At 40.3% G+C, this 23,954-nt stretch overlaps 1 protein-coding gene across 3 annotated transcripts in view; it reads left to right on the top strand.

The window, feature by feature from the left end:
* Positions 1-19,881, top strand: part of MAP3K5 (mitogen-activated protein kinase kinase kinase 5) — a 155,954-nt gene extending 136,073 nt beyond the window's left edge. Inside the window, exons 24-30 of one of the 3 annotated variants that reach the window (XM_075924257.2) lie at positions 877-1,062; positions 4,648-4,753; positions 6,876-7,116; positions 11,853-11,965; positions 15,076-15,210; positions 17,490-17,566; positions 19,166-19,881. In XM_075924257.2, coding sequence (XP_075780372.2) covers positions 877-1,062; positions 4,648-4,753; positions 6,876-7,116; positions 11,853-11,965; positions 15,076-15,210; positions 17,490-17,545 — 837 coding nt within the window. In that variant the 3' untranslated portion in view covers positions 17,546-17,566; positions 19,166-19,881. Of the gene's footprint in view, positions 1-876; positions 1,063-4,647; positions 4,754-6,875; positions 7,117-11,852; positions 11,966-15,075; positions 15,211-17,489; positions 17,567-19,165 lie in introns of those variants that run through there. The other 2 variants (XM_014580354.4, XM_075924258.2) reach the window with 2 other exon arrangements.
* The last annotated feature ends 4,073 nt before the right edge of the window (positions 19,882-23,954 follow it).

Genomic DNA, 23,954 nt, shown 5'->3' with positions numbered 1-23,954 from the left:
TTTTGTAACTATGTATTATTTTCATATTTCCCCACAATTGTAATTCTCCTGACAAAACAAAAAGCAAATCCCTCCCCTCGGATTCCATATCTAATTGCTTTCTGTAGTATTTTCCAAAAATTGCCCCTTTAAGCGTTTTGAGATATTCTTAGCCAACAGAAGCATAAACATAAAATAGAGAATTCAGAAATATGAGCATGTTTGTGAATGAGACAGATAATTGATTGCAATCACAGTATATTGATAGTAGTGTGTGAAAAATTCAAAGCAGATGTAAATGTAGCTACAGTGAGAAAATTCCATAACAGCGTGAATCTTCTGCTTGGAGTTAAGCACTGAGGATGAAATTCTCCCCTTACAAAGCCTCCTGCGCTGAGGAATTTTGCTTTTTGGAGCTAAAAATTTTTAATAATAATGAGAGTTGCATTTTCCCCCATACATTTTGCTGAAATATATTACTTGCACATTAATAATTAACAACGAGTAGTCCTGTGGCACGTTAGATACTAACAAAAAGATATAGAATCGTGAGTTTCTGTATTTGAAACCCACTTCATCAGATGAGTTGGAGGTTTTACCCATGAAAGCTCATGATTCTATATATTTTTGTTAGTTGCTAAGGTGCCACAGGACTACTTGTTTTCAAAGTTACAGATTAACACAGATACCCCCTGAAGCTTTTCAAAAGCAATTGAGACACTATGTACTTTTTGTTAATTAAAAAGTAGTCATATTGTCTGTTTTAAAGGTAGATTTTCTGGAATGTAGAAGGAGCAAAAATTATTTATTGTGCATTCTCTTATATTGGTTAAAATGATTGGATGTAGAAAGATATGTGCTTTAGATTGAATTTGTTCCTTTTTGTTCCTCTAATAGGGAGCTGAAGAACCCAAGCTAAAATGGGAGCACATCACAACTCTTGTTGCCAGCCTCCGAGAGTTTGTAAGGTCAGCTGATCGCAAAATCATTGCAACCACTCTGTCGAAACTCAAACTGGAGTTAGACTTTGACAGTCATGGAATTAGTCAAGTCCAGTTGGTGCTATTTGGTTTTCAAGATGCTGTAAGTTGACACTTTCAGAAGTTTTGTTGTATAAGTCTGTTAAAAATTAAGCTCATGAAAATTCATATACTAGAGTTACCCTGATGAGAACATTTGAGGGCTCCAGTTCTAATAACAGCAATTGGAACCTTCAGCTCACAGTCAGGTGCTTATTTTAGGACAAGCCTTCATTTCCTAGGAACAGGAAATAGTTAAAACAGCAATTTTTTGAATCCAGGTTCCAATGTTGAAGGGGAACCTAGATAAAGCTTTGAAGTCAGTGAGAGATGATAGTAAAATTTGGTTTTGTACTTTTATATCTACTTACCTAGATCTGCGGGCATAGAGACTCTAATTAGGATAACCTACCAGAAAATCAAGACCATTTTTATAATATATCTATATAGATCTATACATATTGATATATCTATCTGCATTTATGTAGATACGTATAAATATCTCAGTAGACTCACATCTCTGTGAAATAAAAACTTAAATTGAAGTATGTGTCAAGGTATCCGACTCTGGTATGGGGATATTGCTAAAAATAGGGGGAATTATCTTCTTTATTCTCAGGACTCATGGATAATAAGGGCTGATTGTCAGGATATCCTGAACAAATCACTTGGGGGAAAAGTTTTGTTTTGTATTCTAAAGTGCTTAGTCATACTACTGTGGATGTTTGTGTTCCTTGACAAAGTTACGTCATCATGCTTCTTCAGTACTAACATAGAGTACATTGATAAACACCTTGAACTTTGTGCTCATTAAAGGCTCAATCCTGCAAGGTGCTGAATACTTTCAGACAGGTGCTGATCAGCTTCAACTTGCATCACACCAATACACCACTCAGGAGGTACTCAGCACCTTGCCTGACATGTTTCTGAACCCTTTTGATGAGCTTATTCCCAATGTGACACAATGCCATCTAGTGGCCATTGTAATAAGAATAGATTTCACAGGCTGTCTTTGGGCAATAATAGAAAACACATAGAATCACAGAACTGGAAGGGACCTTGAGAGGTCATTGAATCCAGTCCCCTGCCCTCAAGGCAGGACCAAGCACCGTCTAGATCTCCCCAATAGATGTCTTTCTAGACTGTTCTTAAATGTTTCCAGAGATGGAGATTCCACAACCTCCCTAGGCAATTTATTCCAGTGTTTAAAACCACCCTGACAGGAAGTTTTTCCTAATGTCCAACCTAAACCTCCCTTGCTGCAGTTTAAGCCCATTGCTTCTTGTCCTATCATCAGAGGCCAAGGAGAACAATTTTCCTCCCTCCTCCTTGCAACACCCTTTTAGATACTTGAAAACCACTATTATGTCCCCTCTCAGTCTTCTCCTTTCCAAGCTAAACAAGCCCAGTTTTTTCAGTCTTCTCTCATAGCTCATGTTCTCTAGACCTTTAATCATTCTTGTTGCTCTTCTCTGGACCCTCTCCAATTTCTCCACATCTTTCTTGAAATGCAGTGCCCAGAAGTGGACACAATACTCCTACTCCAACTTACAACGCATAGTAGAGCAGAAGAATGACTTCTTGTGTCTTGCTTACAACACTCCCGTTAATGCATCCCAGAATCATGTTTGCTTTTTTTGCAACAATGTCACACTGTTGACTCTCATTTAGCTTGTGGTCTGGTATGACCCCTAGATCCCTTTCAGCAGTACTCCTTCTTAGACAACCACTTCCCATTTTGTATGTGGGGAAACTGATTGTTCCTTCCTAAGTGGAGTACTTTGCATTTGTCCTTTTTAGACTTCCCCATTTACCTTAGACCATTTCCCCAGTTTGTCCAGATCATTTTGAATTATGACCTTATCTTCCAAAGCAGTTGCAACCCCTCCCAGCTTGGTATAATCTGCAAACTTAATAATCGTACTCTCTATGCCAGTATCTAAATCGTTGATGAAAATATTGAACAGAACTGGTCCCCTAACAGACCCTTGCGGAACCCCTTCATTTTTACTTCTGTCCCTCCAAAAGACTTCTTAATCTTTGTGACAGCACTGTTATTTCCTACAAGATTCATAAGAGAGAAATAAGCTTCATGTTTTCATGAAGTGCCCTCAAAAGAAAGCTCTCTAGGGAAAAGACATAGAAAGTATCCTATTGGTTTCAACAGAGGATTTTTTCCATGAGGCATTTATGGATCTTTATGAGAATGAACTTCTACGTGTAACTTAAATTGTCTGAAAAGTTTTGATCCCTCCTACTCCCTTGTGTGTCTTGCTGATATTGGTTTTGTCTCTCAACTTTTCCTATATGAGTCTAGTGGCCTAATTAGAGACACAGCTTGTGAAACCTAGTAGCTGCTGTTGCTGCCAAATTTGGCTGTGTTCTTGTAAAGTTTTGAATAATCCATCACCCTGTTATATCTGTGCTGTCGTCTTTCTTGGCTTACTTCCAGCCCTTTGACAGTTTGAAAGGAACAGCCTCAGGAAAAAAATATTTTGATAAGTTACAGAGAACTTAGAGTCTACTTGAGAGTGTAGTTTTGAAGGCAGTACTGCAGAAATACACAGATAGGACAGGACCAGGCCAATAGCTATGGCAGAATATATAATTTCATAGATATCACCTCTAAAACAGCAGGGTTTTGCTCGGCCAAAAAATAGGAGGAAAGGGACAATGGAAAAGAATCTTAAAATAATCTTTAATTTGTAACAGATATTTTTATGTTCAGAGAAAACCCACCACCTGAAACCAGACTCAAAGCCATAAAGGAATTAGAAAAATTCTGTTCAAGTAAACTACAGGTTTAAACCTCTGTAATCCAGACTTCTCTAGTCCGGCACTATCTCTGGTCCAGCATTGTCAGCGACGCCAGGCATGAAAAGAATGGGCTGGGACTAGGAGTGTTGCCCAATGAGGGGACAACAGAGCTCCGGGGGGGCTGAAGCAGGATAACTGGAGCAGGAGAGCCCCAGGGGCCAGAAATGTGGATCAGAGTTGGGGTGGCCACTGGGAGTAGAGGGGCCAGCATTGATTTACCCTGGTCTGGCAAATTCTCTGGTTCAGGATCAGTCAGGTCGCAGGATGTTGAACCAGGGAGGTTCAACTTATAGTATTAATTTGTTCCTTTCTGATTCAAGTGGGAAGATCCTTACATTAGTTTTTTAAGACAGTGCATTCATCTTTAATTTTAAAATATATGATCATATTACAGTCTTGTTGACCCAAACAGTCAGAAATCATGAGTCAGCTCCCTTCCCCAAATCTTGAGATTGGCTTAAAAGGCATACATTTGGGGGTTTTTTAAACAGAGATTATTTATACTTGCCCTATAGTGCTGAAGCATTTCAGGGTTTTCTCTATAACCTTGAGGGCTAAAATCTTATCTTTTTAAAAATGAAGGTTAAGATTCTTATGTGACCACTTAACTCTAGGAGCTAAGACTTTATTAAAGGTACAAAATATCACAAGACTTGCAGCAAAACTGCAAAAGTTGGAAACACTGCTGATATTTTTTTCTTTTCTAATGATATCATGAAGTTACTTCAAGAAAACCCTGGTTTTAATGCGGTGTAGCTGACCTTAGTATCATTATTAGCTGTGTGCAACTTTGGGGATAAAATGACTCCTGAACTGTGTTCTTTGTCATCAGGTCAATAAAGTTTTACGAAATCACAACATCAAGCCTCATTGGATGTTTGCCCTAGATAGCATCACTCGAAAAGCTGTGCAGACTGCTATTACTATTCTGATCCCAGGTAAGTCACTCTGTTACACAGCAAACATTTAATGTCTGATTGCTTAACATGTTTTTAATTGTGCAATGATTATGTTACACGCAAGCTTTTAAAACTTGCAGTAGCCTCCTTTTGTCTTTGTTGACATTCATTAGCTGTCTCACAAACCAAGTATCCATAAGTGAGTTGTCATGGCTATTTTGGAGTGCACTTCCTTTCCAAGAGGTAGTGATATAATAAGTGTCATATGGGTATGCAGTAGTAGACTTACTGGTGCCTTGGAGGATTAGATTTTTCAGGTACTTAGCATCCACACATAGAACATAAAAGAGAGCTCAAAAGCGCTTAGCATCTAGTACACTCAGCTCTTTTAAAAATGTGTGACAAGGAACATACTGTTGGCCACCCAAGAAGTGCACCAATAACTTGTGTAGCTCCACTGGACAAAAACTCTCTCTTGGAGCCATAGCCAGACATACTTCCATGCTATAGCCAGATACTTATTCACACAGAAAAGAAGCCAAGGAGAAGGATTCCTTGTTAAAACAACACTAACACGTTTGTTTCCAGTTTGCCACACCCACTGTGCTGCTTTCCTCCATTGAAACCAATAGAATTTTAGAATGAACTTGCTTCATTCAGCAATATGGCAGGTGCATTCTTCTTGGGCGTACTAAATCTGCAGCAGTCAAGTGGTTAATGCAGACTGGCAATTTTCCTTGCAGTTGCTTTAGGGTATAAATTGACCTTCTATAAAGCTATTCCAAAAGACCTGTGGACCACTTAAATTCTACTTGAGCCCACTGTGTGGGCTCTTTGTACAGGGATAAATTTCACACACCACAAATATGGCTTGTGGTTGGGAGAGAAACATATGTCTGTAGTATAGACAGAGTTATTAGATCTTTGAAACATTTTTGCAAGCTGAACTGCCAAGCATGATGCATTTTTCTTGGTATTTCATGGTGAGTTTTTCAAAAAGCATTCTGAGTTGACTAAAACACTGCTCCCGCTGAAGTTAATTGGAGTTCACTTCAAAGGGAGAAAAATCAGACCACCACTGCATGATTTTGAAAACTGCCATCCTAAAATCCTAAGCATTTAAGAGCCTTCCTGTTTTGCATCTGCAGTATAAATGAACACTAGACTTTGAAGAATTTGATTTTAAAAAAATGACAGAAATATCAGTGTTTATTTTCAGCTTTTTTGCATTTTCAGATTTTTGGGAAGTTATGGGGGACTGACAGTCAGAGGTCAGACAATACTTAATGACAATAGACACTAAGGTTTTAAAAGTAAAAGCTTTATAGCTATCAAAACAGAAATAATCAATATCACATTTCAAAACCTACATAGTAAATGTTTTGAACGCATTCTCTAAATTCTCAAGCAGCATATTTCTTACTTTGCCTATCTGAGCATTTCAGATGTTATCTATGGAAATATTTTTTCATCATTTTGTGTGGTGGTGAAATTGACTTGTACTGACATTTGCCAATTAAAATCTGATTTCTAATACCTCATCAATAAATTATTTATATGCTATCTACAAGTTACATTGTATGTGGGTACATCTACACTTGCTCCCTAGTTCAAACTAGGGATGGAAATGTAACCGACCAAATGTATTCATGAGGGAGTGAGGGGAAAATACAGTTTGCTGCATTCCTCACTTTGGCTGGGGAGCACAGGGGGCAGACAAACTGTACACTTTGGTCTTGTTCCTTGGCAGGGTCTGGAAGGGGAAGAGCAAACAGCCCTGGTATGAATCTTTGTGGGGAGGTGTCTTTGGCCCCCTTGCTGCCCCCCACATTCATAGTCCCCTGCTCAAAGCTTCTCCTCACCATCTCAACCCTGACTCCTGCCCCCCCACCGCTTCCCTAACCTTCTGCCTTGAGCCCCTCCTTAAGGAACCAAGCAACAATGTGCTAGTTTATTAATGATCAACTGAAGCCAGATAATGTTCAAAATCTATTAAACCATCACAGCATTTTTAAACAGTTGTAACCCTTTGGAAAGACAATTACATTTTACTGCAAAAATGTCAAGTCTAGTTTAATCAAAACTCTACGATGAGCTAATAATTATTAATATAAGTGTGATTTGTATTGTGGTTATTAATATTAAACATTATTTCTTATAGAACTGAGGCCACACTTTAGTCTTGCATCTGAAAGTGATACAGCAGATCAGGATGACATAGAAGTTGAAGATCATGATGAACAACCTCAGAATCAAAATGTTCAACGGCCTTGTATTATCATAGAAGATGCTATAGCTACCTCAGGTGTGAGCACACTCAGTTCTACAGTGTCCCATGATTCCCAGGCTGCTCATAGATTACTAAATGTGCAACTAGAGAGGCTAAAATTAGAGACAAATAGGTAAGTCTAGACTTCTAGGGAACCAAGTGTATGTTATGATTAATACATTTTCTTTCACTCTTAAAAATTCTCCAAATATGACTGCTGTGATAATCCATAATACAAGTGCTTTTCTCATTTAATTGATGATAAACAGTAATTTGTAACTTGGAGCTTGGAAAAATCCATATAATTATTTCAGTCTTATTCACTTCAATGCACAGCTGACAAAAATTAGTGTAAATCTTGCTCTCAGGTGTGCTCTTTTTTTAACTAACTATTAAGCCTGTTGCCAAGATTCTGCTATTCCTGCCTTTCATGCTTTGTGGATAAATGACATATTTTGTTTCCATAAAAGCAGAACTCATTATTCCTTTCTATAGTTATTCCCTGGGAACAAATCCAAGCAGCTGAACAGTGGCACTGCACAATTAAACTGGACCCAGTCTTGTCATTGTTCTTGTTTTGCATACAGAATTCACCACAGCAGGATCTTTCTCAGATAGCTGAGGGTGGTAAATAGCAAGACCTTATCGGATTGGGATTGGGGATGGGGAGCCAGAAAATACAGATTTCTGAACTAACTAAAAATACGCCTGTACATTTATAAATCTGTATCTACACCGTATCTTGATAGGATATATCTTGTGGTGCTGGTAATATCCTTTGTAATCCTTTGTACTGATTATTAAAGTACAAATATTTGGCAATGACACTGCATTTTCAAGTACTTTAGAAAACTCAGTGTAATTTGGCTTGATTTGAGGTCTTTAGACAAGAGAACCTTTTTAGTAACTCAGTTTTAGTTACATTACCTGTTAGCATTCAAATGCTTTGCATTTTCTTGTTAGGGTAAACATAGTTTGTAAGTTCTCATATTACAATTTGTGTTCTGCTTGGCATACATAAATAATTAAGACACATCCTGAATGCCATATATAATATATATGACATTATACTTTAGAGTCCTCGTATTAAAAACCCTCTACAATCTTCACTGAGTGAAGAAATTAAAAAAAAAAAAAACAGTTAAGCCAGTCACACTTTATTGCCCAATTTTCTGGTGGGGAGTGGCATCCAAAAAACCCATGTTACTATTAAGAATGAAACTTCATTCCTATCACTCGAACACTAGAACAAAGATGCACTGTTTTCATTTAGTTTTTCTGGCTTTATTTTCTTTAAAAAGTTATGGTGTGAGTAACATGTTGCTCTTACATGCAAAATTCATAACTTCCTGTTTTTATAATTAGATCAAAAAATATCACCTTCCATAAGTTACATGGAAATCTTCCCTTAAATAACTGGGGATATTTGCACTTCTTTAAGTTTTGTTAGCAGAAGCAGCATATGATTATCATTCACAAGGTAGTAAACTGTTTCGATGACATGGATCCATTTTTCATCGCGGATGAATGGATGAGGAATAAACTGCCTGTACTGTTAGGAACAAAGCAATGGTCCATCTAATCCACCATAATGTATCTGATGAGCCTGTACCAAATTCTTTGGAGGAAGATGTAAAACTCCGCATAACAGAAAATTATACTCTTAACATTTACAAGAGGAAAGTCTTTTTTTCTAACCTGATAGAGTTAGTGGAGTTGATTTATGCTCTAAACATAAGAACGGCCATAGTGAGTCAGACAAAAGGTCCATCTAGCCCAGTCTCCTGTCTTCTGACAGTGGCCAGATGCCTCAGAGAGAGTGAACAGAACAGAGAATCTCGAAGCAATCAGTCTCCTGTCACCCATTCCCAGCCTCTGACAGAGGCTAGGGACACCATTCCTACTCATCCTGGCCAAGAGCCATTGATGGACCTAACCTCCATGAATTTATCTAGTTCTTTCTTGAACTCTGTTAAAGTCCTGGTCTTCACAACCTACTCTGGCAATGAGTTCCATAGACAAAATGTGTGCTGTGTGAAGAAAAAGTTCCTTTTGTTTGTTTTAAACCTGCTACCTATTAATTTAATTTGGTCACCCCTAGATCTTATGTTATGGGAACAAGTAAATAACTTTTCTTTATTCACTTTTTCCACACCAGTCATGATTTCATGGACCTCTATCATATCCCCCCTTAGTCTCCTCTTTTCTAAGATGAAAAGTCCCAATCTTTTTAATCTCTCTTCATATGGCACCTGTTCCAAATCCCTAATCATTTTTGTTGCCCTTTTCTGAATTTTTTCCAATGCCAAATATATCTCTCTTTTAAGATGGAGGGACCACAACTGTACGTATTATTCAAGATGTGAGCGTACCATGGTTTTATATAGAGGCAATAAGATGTTCTCTGTCATATTCTCTATCCCTTTTTTAATGATTCCTAACATTCTGTTTGCTTTTTTTGACTGTCGCTGCACCTTGAGTGGATGTTTTCACAGAACTATCCACAGTACTCCAAGATCTCTCTCTTGGGTAGTTGTAGCTAAATTAGTCCCCATTATATTGTAAGTATCGTTGGGATTATTTTTTCCAACGTGCATTACTTTACATTTATCAACATTAAATTTCTTTTGCCATTTTGTTGCCCAATCCCTTAGTTTGGTGAGATCTTTTTGAAGCGCTTCACACTCTGCTTTGGTCTTAAGCAGTTTGGTATCATCTGCAAATTTTGCCACCCCACTGTATACTCTTTTCTCTAGATCATTTATAAATTAGTTAAATAAGATTGGTCCCAGGACAAACCCTTGGGAGACCCCTGCTAGTTACCTCTCTCCACTATGAAAACTTACCATTTATTCCTACCCTTTCTTTCCTGTCTTTTAACAAGTTATCAGTCTATGAGAGGCCCTTCCCATGACAACTTACTTTACTTAGGAGCCTTTAGTGAGAGACCTTGTCAAAGGCTTTCTAGATCCCCCTTGTTCACATGTTGTTTGACCCCCCTCCCTCAAAGAACTCTAGTAGATTAGTAAGGCATGATTTCCCTTTACAGAAACAATGTTGACTTCCCCCAATAAATTATGTTCCCCTATGTGTCTTTACTATAGTTTTAACTAATTTGCCCGGTACTGACTTACCAGTCTGTAATTGCCAGGATCACTTCTAGAGCCCTTTTTAAATATTGGCGTCACATTAGCTATCTTCCAGTCACTAGTATAAACATTTATAAATTGTGTAGTGTTCAGATGTCTTATTTTTAAAATTTTACTAAACTATTTGCCGTAACAATATATTGCATCAAAGAATTCCTCAGATTAATTTGACCTTGTGTTAGTTATTACTTTTTATCAATTTCAACATTATTGACTCTGATTTTCTCTGGGGCTGTGTCCAGACTCAGGGTTTTTTTCAAAAAAAAAAGTAGCCTTTTTTTGAAAAAACTTCACCTGAGTCTAGACTGCAGCCGCGTTCTTTCAAAATTAAATCAAAAGAACGCGGCTTTTCTTTCGACGGCAGTAAACCTCATTTCACGAGGAAGAACGCCTTTTTTCGAAAGTGCTCTTTCGAAAAAAGGCGTTCTTGAATGCCAACAGGGCTTTTTAGAAAGAGAGCATCCAGACTCACTCGCTGCTTTCTTTCAAAAAAGCGGTTTGCTTTTTCGAAAGTACTGCTTGCAGTCTAAACGCTCTGACATAGCCTGGGTGTCCTTTTGTGGTTGTATTATGAAAGAAGTTAAGATTCATTAACTGCCTGTAATTTTACATAACACATGACACCACTTAGTTCTCTCTAAAATAAATGGATCTTACCCTGAAGACATGTCTGTACTACAGATAAGATTGAAGCAGCTGCAGTCAATCTTTCAGTGTTCAAATTAGCGGTTCTAGTGAAGACATGCTAATTTGAACTGAGAAGGGCGCTCCTTTTCAATGCTGGTAGTCCTGCTTATACAAGGAGTAGGGGAAGTCGAAAGGAGAGTGTGCTCCCATCAACTTCCCTCGATGTGGACAGCACCAAAATTCGAGTTAAGATACTTGGTTGTAAGCTACACAATTAACGGAGCTGAAGTTGCATATCTTAATTTGAACTTTTGCTCTAGTGTAGACCAAGGATAAAGGAATAAGATATAGGAGAGAATGCAGGCAGGTGCTAACCCCTTATACTTATTGATGGCTGGGCACTAAGCCAGTCTCTAGACTTAAGCGTGTAAGGACTGATCCATGCAAAAATCTACAGCAATGCTTTTCTTTCCAAAGAGGGCAGAGAAGGATTGCTCCCATTAGAAAGGAATTGTGCTACGCCCTTTCAAGAAACATAGCTGTGGTCACGTTCCCACTGCATCTACCTCTAATGTGGTGCTTTCAGGAGTTCCTGCTGGGGTAGATACAGCTGCACTTATGAAGGGTAATGCCTTATGAAAGGTAATGTCTTAAAGACACAACTTAGTCCTCTGTCCATTCGTGGTTTTGATCTTTGATCCACAATGACACTCCTTCCTCTGTAGCTGAACACGCTACATGGTTGCTTTAATGTTTTTATTTAAGAACCATACTCAGTGAAGTAGGAATGCTGACTTGCTAAAGCTTGATTGAAAGTTTCTGTGTAGCTCCCATTTGCTATGAATGCTGAAAACTAGCTTTGTTGAAAGGCTCCAGCTCTAGGAACTAGAACATTACATGTGCAGTCTTTATTAGACGCACTGGTGAAAGCTGGAACAATTTACCTTTTCATTTAAGATTCCCAAATTAGTTATGAATGTTACAAGCATCAACATGGTAGATCCTGGTTTTCACTGATATTAGTAAAGTCTTCAGATTCTTTCCAGAAAACATAAAATTAAATTTAAAAAAACCTGCTTTTCCCCTCTTGCAGACTACTAGAAGAGTTAGTGCAGAAGGAGAGAGAATTTCATGCCGTTTTGCATCAAGCTATAGAAGAAAAGGATCAAGAGATCAAAAACCTGAAGCTTAGGTCACAGCCAGTAGGTAAGTGAGTAGAGATTTCAAAAGAAAATGTTTGACACAAATTACAAAACAAGGCTGTTCCAGCTAAACTTCTTTACTGTTACTAGGCCAATGAAATAAAGGTCTTTAATCACATTTCTTGTAGCCAGCACTGTATTGAAACAAGCATTGGAACATTGCTGTGGAAATAAAGTTACTTCATTTGTCTCTATAGCCGCAGTAAAAGCAAGAGTTGTATAACTCCACTCATTCATGTTGATCTGTGGTTATACATTACTGGAATAGACAGGGCTATTTTATCACATCTGGTTTCTTAAATTTTAAGTATTCTTTTCTAAACAACACCATCTTATTTGTACTTTGTATGCATGTTTATTGAATTTTAAAGACTATTCTAGGTGTTTCCTTCAAACTAAAATGTCAAGAAAATCTAATCCACAACATTTTTATAAATATGCTTTAAAGCCGTGGTCACCAACCGGTCGCTCGCGAGCTACTGGTCGATCTCGAGGCCTCGACCAGTCGATCGCGAGGCGTCCTGTAAGCCCCGCCCCCATTTCCCTCCCACAACCCAGAAGCCCCACTACTTACCTCCAGAGAAGACGGAGGTAGTGTTGGCTTCCGGCGCGCGGGGATTTGGCCCCGGGGCTTCCCAGCGCGGGGAGGGGGTTGGCGCCGGGACAAGCGCCTGTGGGGCTTCCCTGCGCGGTTGGGGGGGTCGGCCCCCTGGGCAGGCGCACGCAAGGCTTTCTTGCACGGGAGGCGGGGGTTGGCCCCGGGGCAGCTGAGCGGGCACGGGGCTTCCCTGCGGGGGGGGGGGGGGGGGGGGTCGGCCCGAGGCAGGCACGCACTGGTTTCCGGGGGGGGGGGGATGCTGGGAGGAGGGAGATGCAGGGGACTCTCTGCCTCCACTGGCATCCCACTCCCCTGTCCCCACCTACAGAATACTGTCCCCACTTCCCTGTCCCCAACTACAGAATGCTGTCCCCACTTCCCTGTCCCCACTCCTCGAACTCTGTCCCCACTGGCACTCTGTCCCCTTCTGCAGAATCCTGTCCTCTGCTGTCCCAGCACCCTGTTCCCTCTCCCCTGTCCCCAGCCACAGTACTCTGTCCCCACAAAATGTATAATTATAAATGCTTCATTTTAGATTTAAATAGCATGAATAAAAACAGACTATTTATTTCATAACTATAAACACGTGATTTTAATTGTATGTATCGCATAATTTAAAAATAAACTGTTTATCAGAGTGTGTAAGTAGGGGCTGGGGATAGCAAGTGATGGACAGGAGGAGAATAGAGAGGGCGGGGCTTCAAGGAAGGGGCGGGGCTTCAAGGAAGGGGCAGGGCTGTAGATCTTCGCCTGTTCTGAGATTTAAAAAGTGATCTTGGGTGTAAAAAGTTGGAGACCACTGCTTTAAAGAAATGTGGGCTGAAATGTGCGTGTGTGTGTGGGAGAGTGCGATGGAAATTATTTTAACTGATTTGGCTTTAGACACACAAGGAATCTATGATCAACACCTGCTATTAGAGAAGTCTTTTACCTGAAGGAGCTGGTGCTTTTGGAGCTGAAGGGCCAGAGTTCTAGAACTAGGACTGTGTGATTTCTCCTGTAATTATGTGTGAAATCCTGGTCACGTTGAAATCAGTAGAAATGTTGACATTGGGTTCCATTTCAGCTTGTGTTTCTGGGATATGCTCACTCCCTAGAAGAGGTGCCGCAGCCTTACTAGTTGATTCAAAAGTAGTATAAGTTGACACAAAAGTGAAGAGTCTAGAACTCTGTTGTCAAAAATAGGGTCCTCACATGGACGTGGGATGTAAGTGACTAGTCGACTACCCAATAAGCAAATGATTAAAAGCCAGTTCTCCCACCCAGCACTGTCTTCGCGGAGGGTTTGGGAGGCAGGGGGCAGCGGGGAAATGGCGTGAGTGGGGATTGAAACAGTACCGCTCACGCCAGTCCCACTGCTGCTCCTTTCCCTTTAGAATGTACAAGAGCCGCCCGTGGCTTTTGTTCATTTCAAAAGAAGAGGCATAGAGGGGAACCTGTGCCAGCGGGGACTGTTCTACTCCCTGCTGGTGTGGGTTCCCGCTGCCTCTCTTCCTCTGAAATGTACAGAAACTGCGAGTGGCTCCTGTACATTTCAAAGGGAGAGAGACAGAGGGAACCCGCTGCCTCTCTCCCTTGGAAATATACAAAAACTGAAATTCCATCGACTATTTGATTAGCTGATTAATTGAAATTTAACATCCCCAACATGGAACTAAGGAAGAGAACAATAAATAGAAAAAGTAGAGGAAGGATCAGTAGAGCCCTGTGGAGGCATTAGATGGTCTATCCCACTTTTAAATGAGATTTGGGGCAGAGGGAGGGGTGAGAGAGAGACACTACTGCAGAAGCTTTAAAAAACAATCAGACAGTAGAAATCTTATTTATAACAGGGCCTGGCATATTTTATCATGGAATACAGAGTGAAAACTCTTTCAAAATAGGGATTATTAAATAGCACAGGTCCTGTTCCTGAAGTGTTACTCAAGTAAAATCACACTGAGAGCAGTACGTGTCTTGTCAAAGGCCTTATCTACACACACAGATTGTACCACTTTAAATATCCTGGTATTTAAATTGGTATTGCCACCCAAATGTAGAGGCAGGTGTACTGGAATAAAAATGTATTGTACCTTGGGCTTCTTATTGTTAATATTAATACTAACAACACACTTCCAATTTTTAAAAAAGAAAATCCACGTTTATCCAATAGACATCAGAAAAACACCAGACATGGTTGCATGTATCTAAGGGCTTGTCTATATGGACCAATAATATAGACTATTGAGAAGTGATTTTGAAAGTGCACTAATGCATTGTTAACTAATTGGTCTGTGTAAGCCCTGATAGTGTGCATTAGAGGTTCCCTAGCGTGCTTTAATATAGTGCTGTTTTCAAAGAAGAAATGCACCTGAGTAAATGCTGCTGGATTTGATTTCTGTATTCTTTGTTATAGAAGCCCTTGCATGTCGCATTTTTATGGAAAGAGTAGAAGAAGCCACTGAAGACAAAGCTTCTCTATTTAAAATTGTGATGAGAACCCTTTGAACTAACGTTTTTCAAAATATTTGATCTAGATATCCCTGGACTGTCTGTCTGTCACCTTAATTCTTCTGGCACAGGAGTTGAAGACCCTGAGCTCATAAGCTGGCTGAGAGTTCATGGAGCTGATGAAGAAACTATAAATAGGGTAGGAAAGATATTTTCCTTAGGTATGTTCAGTTTGTGATATAGTAGCAGTGCATTCTTCTAGGGCTTAATGGGGGGAAAAAAGCCAGCAAAAACCTTGAAATTATTTGTATAGCTTGTACCTCCCTTAACTAGGACTCCCCTGTCCAGCAACATCCATGGTCCAGCATCGACCACAGATGTTCCTGGACCACAGAGCTCAGGAAGAGGAAGGTCTGGCAGCAGGACAGGAACACCGTAAGGAGCACTGGCAACTCACCTGGGAGCCCACAGTGTGTGGGAGGGGGCTGAAGGAGGAACAATGGCATGGCCGAGAGTTCTGGCCCAGTGGAGCTACTTGGCCCGAGCATTCAGGGAGCTCTAGCCTGACCACAGCCGTGGATCTCTGGCCCTAGCCAGGGAACTCCCAGTGGATGCCAGGGAACTCTGGCCCCATCCCTCCGTTCCAGCCACAGAGCCAGATGGCTGTGGAGCTCTGCCCTGGTTGCACAGCTCTGGCCATGGTGCGCCGGCCCTGGCAGCAGTGGGCCTGGGGAGAGCCCTGTGGGGCTGAGGCAGCAGTGAGGGCAGGCTTAGAGTCCTAGCCCAGTGGCAGCACAGCCACTGGGGATGGACCTTCCCTGGTTCAGCAAATCCCCTCGTTTGGAACCAGTCAGGTCCTGAGGGCACCAGACCGGCAAGGTCCAACCTGTATACATTTTGGAGGAGTTGCGATTGGATGTGGAGAGGAAGGGAAAGGTGAAGAATAGAAAGATTATCATCATAAGTCTACTCTTGCTTTTAATTCACTTAGCTAACTAAATAAAATAAAACATATTTTCCAGTTAACTAAAAACATTTTGATTGGCTTCTTAACTCCAAAGCATCTTCATACTGCTCCCAGTAACTCCTGTTGATTGCAGTAAAGTTTTCTGGTAAACTTTTAAGAGAATAGGGGTAGACTTTGACAAGATACATCAAGGTAAAAATGATCTGTGCCTTGTCTTCACTAGAATTTTCATTGATCTAGCTAGCCTGACATGAAAACATATACACCTATTTTGTAGTGAACACAGAGCCTTACAGATGTCGAGCATTCTAGAACTCCAGATGATTTTGATTAAGACCTATGGCTGCTTAGCACCTTCGAGGATCAGTCCCATGCTGTTCTAAAGCTAATCACCCGCCACACAAACTGAAGCACCTAAAGTGTAGAGGTCACTTTAGAAAACAAAGGCCTTAATTTATCTGTGTGTTTTCCCCATGGGTAAAATGGGATTTCTATACCACTCATCCCTCCTATATCCATGAATGCTGAAGATGAATTAAGCCTGAGGTATTCAACCCTATACAATTCAATATTAACAAAATAATACAAAAAATATCCGAACTTCAGAATTAGGACCAACTCAAACATCTATATGCTATGCCGGGGTGGCCAACCTGTGGCTCTCAAACCTCATGCGGCTCTTGTAGGGTTACCATACATCCATTTTTTTCCTGGACATGTCATCGTTTTCCCATGTTAAATTGCTGTCCACACAGCTTTTTTAAAACACAAAAAATGTCTGGGTTTCGGGGAGGGGGCGTCAGCTCCTGCCTTCAAGGGAACGTTTGACTGTCTTTTGGCGCCTTGCACCTGGACAAATCACAGCCGCTCTTTGCATGCATCTCAGCACTTGGTGGGAAAAGTGCATGGCTGTGGCGGCGGCTCTGCTGAGACCAGGGTGTTGTGAAAAGAATTTGGGGCTGCCTGGTTCTGGGGGAGGGAGGGGCATTGGGTTAGAGCTGGGGGAGGGGGCTGGGGCTGCCTGGCTGTGGGGGCAGGGAGGGGAACTGGGTTAGACTTACAAAAGGTTCCCCACCCCGATATAGAAAAAAAAGAAGTGGGAGGGCCTGGCTCCGGGGGAGGGGGTGGGTGCGTTGGATTAGAGCAGGGAGGCTGGGGGTGCCTTAAGATTATAAATATATAAAAATAAATATATAAGATGTGGCTCTTTGCACTACTATTCACAGCTTTTTTGGCTCTTAGTCCCTAACTGGTTGGCCACCTCTGTGCTATGCCATTCAAATATGCACTATCCTACAAAATGTAAGCTAAACAAAATATATATATATAAACAAAACAAATAGTATCAAACTATTGCAGTATAGTTTGGACCTATTCTGTATTGCTTTTGCACTCAAAACTTTATTTAAAGAAGTTTGGGAACACAAGGAATGCAGGATCATGGCCTTATATTGTATATTAATCTTAAAAAGAAATAGATATATCTGACAAAAATAGCCCATCTTTCAATTAGGACTTTTTTTTTCCTCCAAGTTTTTAGCAGAAGACTACACGTTAATGGATGTTCTCTGCTATGTTACACGAGATGATCTAAAATGCCTGAGACTAAGGTAATACTTCACTTTCTGTTTAATCACACATAGCTGAAATATACAGGTATACTGTGTAATGAAACTATAGAATTACAAAATTGTGAATAATGTTCTTTAAGGTGTAAATGTTACTTATGGGAAGTGAACAGCTAGTTTTCAGGGTTTCTACACGCACACAGGCACTCTGACTATGTACCAATTAAGCATTTAAAAATATTTGAGTTGATTTTTTTTTGTTATCTGAATGAACTTATTCTTCGTTAGCTAAAGCAAAACATTTGAGTGTTTCTTTATTATATGAACAATTTTGTACACATAATTTAACATTTTGAGAACAATAAAAGACAGAATCTGTCTAAAAATGACCGTATGCAGCTGCCACTAAACTGTTACATGATCATGTCAAGTTTACCCGTAGCTAATCAATTGGACTAGAGTAGAAGTGATGCATAACATTTATAGCAGCCCTCCCTTGCCTTCAAGTATCTTAGCTGGAAATTAAATTATCGACAGATGGTAAGATTTCATGCTCTAATGTTTCATTATATTAATAAGGACAGTATATAACATTTACTATTTATATTCAAATTAGCTTAGCCTACTTTGAACAATGAAGTCCTGATTCTCCACCTTCAGTGGAAAATCTTACATAAATATAACAGTTTTCAATGAGAGGAAAGTCATGTCTTCCCACTAATATTAAGGCATATTTCCAATGAATCTACAGAGATTCAGCAGTTGTGCTGGTGTATAATTACACTTAAACCTTGTGTGAGCTGGATCATATAGAACAGGGTGGTGAACCTCAGGTGCTGGGGCCCGGTGCAGCCCCCGGCTTGCCTGGATCTGGCCCCTGAGGCTCAGAGCTCTGCCCCAAACCCCAGCATTGAGGAGCCTGCACTAGTCCTCCAGCCCCCCCTGCTGCCTGACCACATGGCTGAAGCACACAACATCTACTAAGATGGGCCCCCCCCCCCCCCCCCCCAGGCTCTAGTGTGCAAGGAGAATATGGGGAATGTCATTCTCCTCCTCAGTTTGGGGCCACATCAGTGAGGGCTTTTTGGTCTTTGTTTTTGTTTTGTTTCTCACTTGTGTGCAGCCTCTGACTGAGTTTTCTGTGAGCCAGTGGCCCCCAACCCACAAAAGATTCCCCACCCTGATTTAGAAAAAAAAAAAGTAGATTTCAATTAAAGCTGCCACTTATGGGTAATTTGACTTGTAAGAATGTTGAATCCAGTTACTAATTCAGCTAAAACTCCCATTCAGTTGAGTTGAAATATATGTTTGAAGGCAGTGCTAATGGTCTTATTTAAAATCCACCAAAGTCAATGGGAATCTTTTTAATGGCTTCAGTGAGCGTTAGATAAGTTTTTACTTTGTATTATAACCAGAAATGCTAATCTAATCACATTTATTTTAATTTTGCGTTTTATTATTTCACATTTGATTTCTCAGTATTTGTACCATGTCTGATGAGTGCAATGAATGTACTCTTATCACTACAGATGCTGTGAATCGAAACACACCTGAATCAGGATACTGTGGAAGTTGAGGCCAGTTTTGTTTTTTGTTTTTTGTTTTTTTTTAAGCTAAGCATCTTTGTTTCTTCTCTTACAGAGGAGGGATGCTATGTATGCTTTGGAAGGCCATCAGTGACTTTCGAGAGAAACGTGCTTGAGGCTGCCTAAGTCAGTTTCCACTTCTCCACAGAGATTTAGAAATTTTCTACAACGCACAGCAGGTTTGCTGTCAGAGATAGTGTTGCACTTTAATCCAGTATTTGTTTACGAATGTTAAAAACACTGCAGCTCTTAACTGCGTTTACCTGAGAAATCCATAAGGAGTCTGTAAACACCTTCATACATTAGTTTTAAATGATTTTTCATCAACACTTTTTTATCTTAAAATCTGTTATAAAATAACCAGAGGGTAATTTTACACACAACCTATGTAAGATTTCATATGATTATGCATCACTGGAACAGAACCAAAATGTGACAGATTTTCAAGTTTTATTCTTTTGTTATATACCATAATAATCTGTAGTAGAACTTAATAATTTTAATGATCATGTAAAGCTTACATTGTTTTTCTTTTAGTGTGCAGAACTTTAAAAAAATTGTTTTACTTACTGCCCTATACAAATTTTAATATTGTTTATTTTTGGTAACTTAAGTTCCTGGTCTACAGTACATTTGTTTTAGAGTTGTTTACGTACTACTGAACTGTACCAGTTGCATATGCCTGAACCATAGTAATGTTAGCTTGTTCTAAAGCTATCCATTGTGACATACAAAATTACATTCTTAAAAATAAAGAATCTAAGAACACAATTTTGATACTTTTCTTATTTAAGAGCTTCTTCTTAAGATACTTTATTAAATAATAGTTCAAAATGTGATACATGCAGTATAGCTAGGAGTAATGGGACAAAACTACAGGGAAAAATTAGGCTGAATATTAAGAAAACCTTCTTGTATTAAAGGGACTTGAATTTTAGAGTTACTGTCCTTCTGTCTCGGTGAACTATGTGTTACAAACTCATTCAGTTTTCCCACATAGTAAGTCTAATGTCAACATCCACATTTTTCTGGGACAGAAAGAACTCTTCACCTAGTGCCCCAGCTTGTTTAATAATCAGCTTCACTAGCTATAATCAGTAAAAAGTGGACTTTCAACCTTCCTAGCCACAGACTGTTAGTTGTAAAATCATTTGGAGGCATTAATCCATTCTAAACGCCTTTTGGTTATGCAAGGCATCTTTCTCATAAATCATGAACATGGACAATATTCCTCTACTGACATTTTGGAACACAGGAATTGCCATATTTGACCAGTGGTCCATCTACTCCTAATACCCTGATGTTAGAAACCCTTCAGTGCACAGTTGTAGAATAAGCTGAATAGAAAGGAACTTCAAAACGCCAGCAGTTAATGAACAGCTTTGAAAGCTCAGAGGTGGATCATATATTTTTTCCAAAGGAAATTGAATAATTTCTCACTTATTCTAAATGGAAAGTAATAAACTGCCTTAAAATATATCTGTGTATATCTGCTTGGATAGCAGCAAAACTCACTGCTAGATTCTCTATGCTGACTTTGAAAAAAATCAAAGAAATCCCTCAGTACCACAAGAAATAGATGAAATACTGCCTGTATCTTTCAGTGCAGTACTCCACTACATCTGTCCATGCCTTTGGGACTGCCAGATTAAATTGTTGTAGGGTTGCCAATTCTCCTGGACAGGATGGACTGGACAACATTGCTACAAATAGTGTCTGCTTGAGAGAGTTGGCAATCCTAATATATTGTAATGTACTCCTTTAAAAAGGTGGAAGAACTAAGACCTTGTATAGAGTCTTCTGCTGAGTTAAGAAGTTAAAATTCTGCGTTAAGATTCCTGGTAATTATGGTGGGCTTCATGAAGGAACTTAGGCATTGTAATGCTGAGTGTCATGCTTCCTAACTTTCAGTTGCCTAAAAAATCACAGGAAGAATTCTGATCCAGAAAGCCAAGGTAGGCACCTAGGCTCCATATTACAAAACATGAGGAAAGATACATTCCTAAGAATGTGAGCTAAAGAAGTGAACGCAGGAGGCAGTTCTCTACCTAAATTAGCCAGTGGGAGATGCTAAGGAGGGGGATGTATACTAAGCACTGCTCTTCTCTTGGGCTATGTCTAGACTATATCCCTCTGTCTGCAGAGGGATGTAAATGAAGCACTTTAAAAGTGCAAATGAAGCCGGGATTTAAATATCCTGTGCTTCATTTGCATAATCACGTAATGGCGCTCTTTTGAAAAAGCGCTATTTCGAAATTGAAACTGTGTCTGGGTAGTCTAGACACACCCTTGGAGATGGGTGTCTAATTGTGCTAAGGGATCTCACTCAAGTGTGAACCCACTATCTAGAGTTGAGCAGCTTAGTTTTTTTTCATGCAGAACTGAGTTAGGTGCCTACTCACTCCATGCAAAATATCCAGAGGAGGAGCTGTTGCCCCATCACTAGGCTCAAAGTTACAGCACTTGCCTGGGATGTGGGAGATTCAGGTTTGATTTCTTCCTTTCTTCCAGAGAAGGAGGAAAGATCTGAATAAGTGTCACCCATCACCAGTGGTGAAAATAAGTGAATGGACTTACTGGTACACTGAGGGTATATCTACACTGCCACCTTAGTTCGAACTAGAGTGGCTAATGTAGGCATTAGAACTTGCAAATGAAGCCCGGGATTTAAATATCCCAGGTTTTATTTGCATGTTCCCGGGTGCCGCCATTTTTAAATGCCTGGTAGTTCGAACTACCTGCCTGCGGCTGCACGCGACACAAACTAGGTAGTTCGAATTAAAGCTCCTAATTCGAATTACAGTTACTACTCCTGCAATGAGGAGTGTAGCCGCAGGCAGGTAGTTCAAACTACCAGGCATTTAAAAATGGCGGCGCCCAGGAACACGCAAATAAAGCCTGGGGTATTTAAATCCCGGGCTTCATTTGCAAGTTCAAATGCCTACATTAGCCACCCTAGTTCGAACTAGGGTGGCAGTGTAGGCATAAGCTGAGGTATCCTGGGCAAGGTGTGTATGGGGGAGGGAGGGTAGCTCTGGCCCCCAGAATGAGTGGGGCTGTGGGTGGAAGGGGCAGAAGTGGGAGCAGACTCCCCCAGTCAGCCCTTCATGGTTGCCACTGCCACTAGGAGCCCCAGGACTCTGATGGCAATTTGAATGGACCAGGGCTTTCAGCTGCTGCTCCTACAGTAGTGGCAGCCCCAGACCCTTTTAAATTGCCAGGCCCCAGAGCAGAAATGCCTTTTGCTCCGCCCTGCAGGTAGGCTCCAGCACTGCTGCCACAACAGCGATTTAACATCACTGCCTCTTTTGGCTCAGCAGACTGGACCCTGCCTGCAGGGTCACTGACAGCAGGGAGCAAAAGGGGCAGCAATATTAAAATTGTGGCATAGCAGCACTTTATCAGCTTTGTACACATTAGGGTTTAACTGGCTAACCAACAAGCCCAGGGGTGCCATTTCAGATTTCGGTAAAGGGAGCAACCTGTGCATGCTCTGATTGGGAGGGGGAAAGAGAATGAGAGCATGTGGGGACAGATGAGGATAGCAGCTTCAGCAGTGTTACTGAGCATGCTCAGTACAAGCCAAGCAGCAAATGGGGGGTGGGGGAAGGAAGGGACCGATTCCATTTGCCCTCCCCACACATACACATCTCTTTCTAAAGTTTACTAAGGCAGATTAGCTGACACGAGCACTGTATCTAATTCTATATAAAAGTTTTGTGGATCACAGCTCTATTATTAACATGTTCTGACATCTTGTGGCAAGTCACCTAAGGGACACTGGGTTAGCCTTAAAATTTTAATATATCATTTTACTTTCCTACTAACTGCAGAGAGAGTGAGAGAGACTGTCAGGACTCCTGGATTATATCTCTGCTCTGAAACTGGAGTGGGGTCTAGGGGGTTACAGCAGGGGGCAGATACATTTGGGTTCTATATAAGATCATAATGGCCTTACTGGGTCAGACTAATGATCCATTTAGCTCAGTATCCTGTCTTCTAATAGTGCCCAATGCCAGGTGCTTCAGAAGATTTCAACAGAAGAGGCATTCCTCAAATGATCCATCCCCTGCTGCCCATTCCCAAAGCTAGGACATCATTCCTGCCCATTCTGACTAGTAGACATTGATGGCCAGAACGTATTTTGTTCTTATTGGAATCCTGTTATAGTTTGGGCCTTTCTACCATCAAGTTCCACGGGTTGACTGTGAAGAAATAATTTGTCTTAAATCTGCTGCCTATAAATTGAATTTAATTCTTATTTACTCCTATACTAACATAACACATTTCTTGATTCTATTTTTCCACACCATTCATGATTTTCTAGACCTCTGACATATCCCTCCATCCTTTAGTCATTTCTTTTCCAAGAAAAGTCCCAGTCTTGTTAATCTCTCCTCATATGGAAGCTGTTCCTTACCCCCCTAATAATTTTTGTTGCCCTTTCTGTACCTTTTGCAAATCCTATATATATATATATATATATATATAATTTATTTATTTATTTTAGATGGGGTGGCCAAATCAGCATACAGTATTCAAGGATGTAGGCATACTATGACTTTAGAAGCATTCTGATATTTTTCTCTTTTTTTTCTACTTCTTTCCTAATTATTTCCAATATTCTGTTAGGTTTTTTAGTTTTTAGACTGCCACTGCACATTGAGCAGATGTTTTCAGGGAACTATCCACAATGACTCCAACATCTCTTTTTTGAGTGGTAACAGCTATGTTAGATGCCATCATTTTTGTGTGGATAGTTGGGATTATATTTTTCCATGTGCATTACTCAACACTGAATTCCATCTGCCCTTATGTTGCCCAATCACCGAGTTTTGGGAGAT

Source organism: Pelodiscus sinensis, chromosome 3 (assembly GCF_052426305.1).
Source record: "Pelodiscus sinensis isolate ZL-2025 chromosome 3, ASM5242630v1, whole genome shotgun sequence".
Classification (NCBI taxonomy): Eukaryota; Metazoa; Chordata; order Testudines; family Trionychidae; genus Pelodiscus; species Pelodiscus sinensis.
This window is presented reverse-complemented; position numbering and strand designations above follow the sequence as displayed.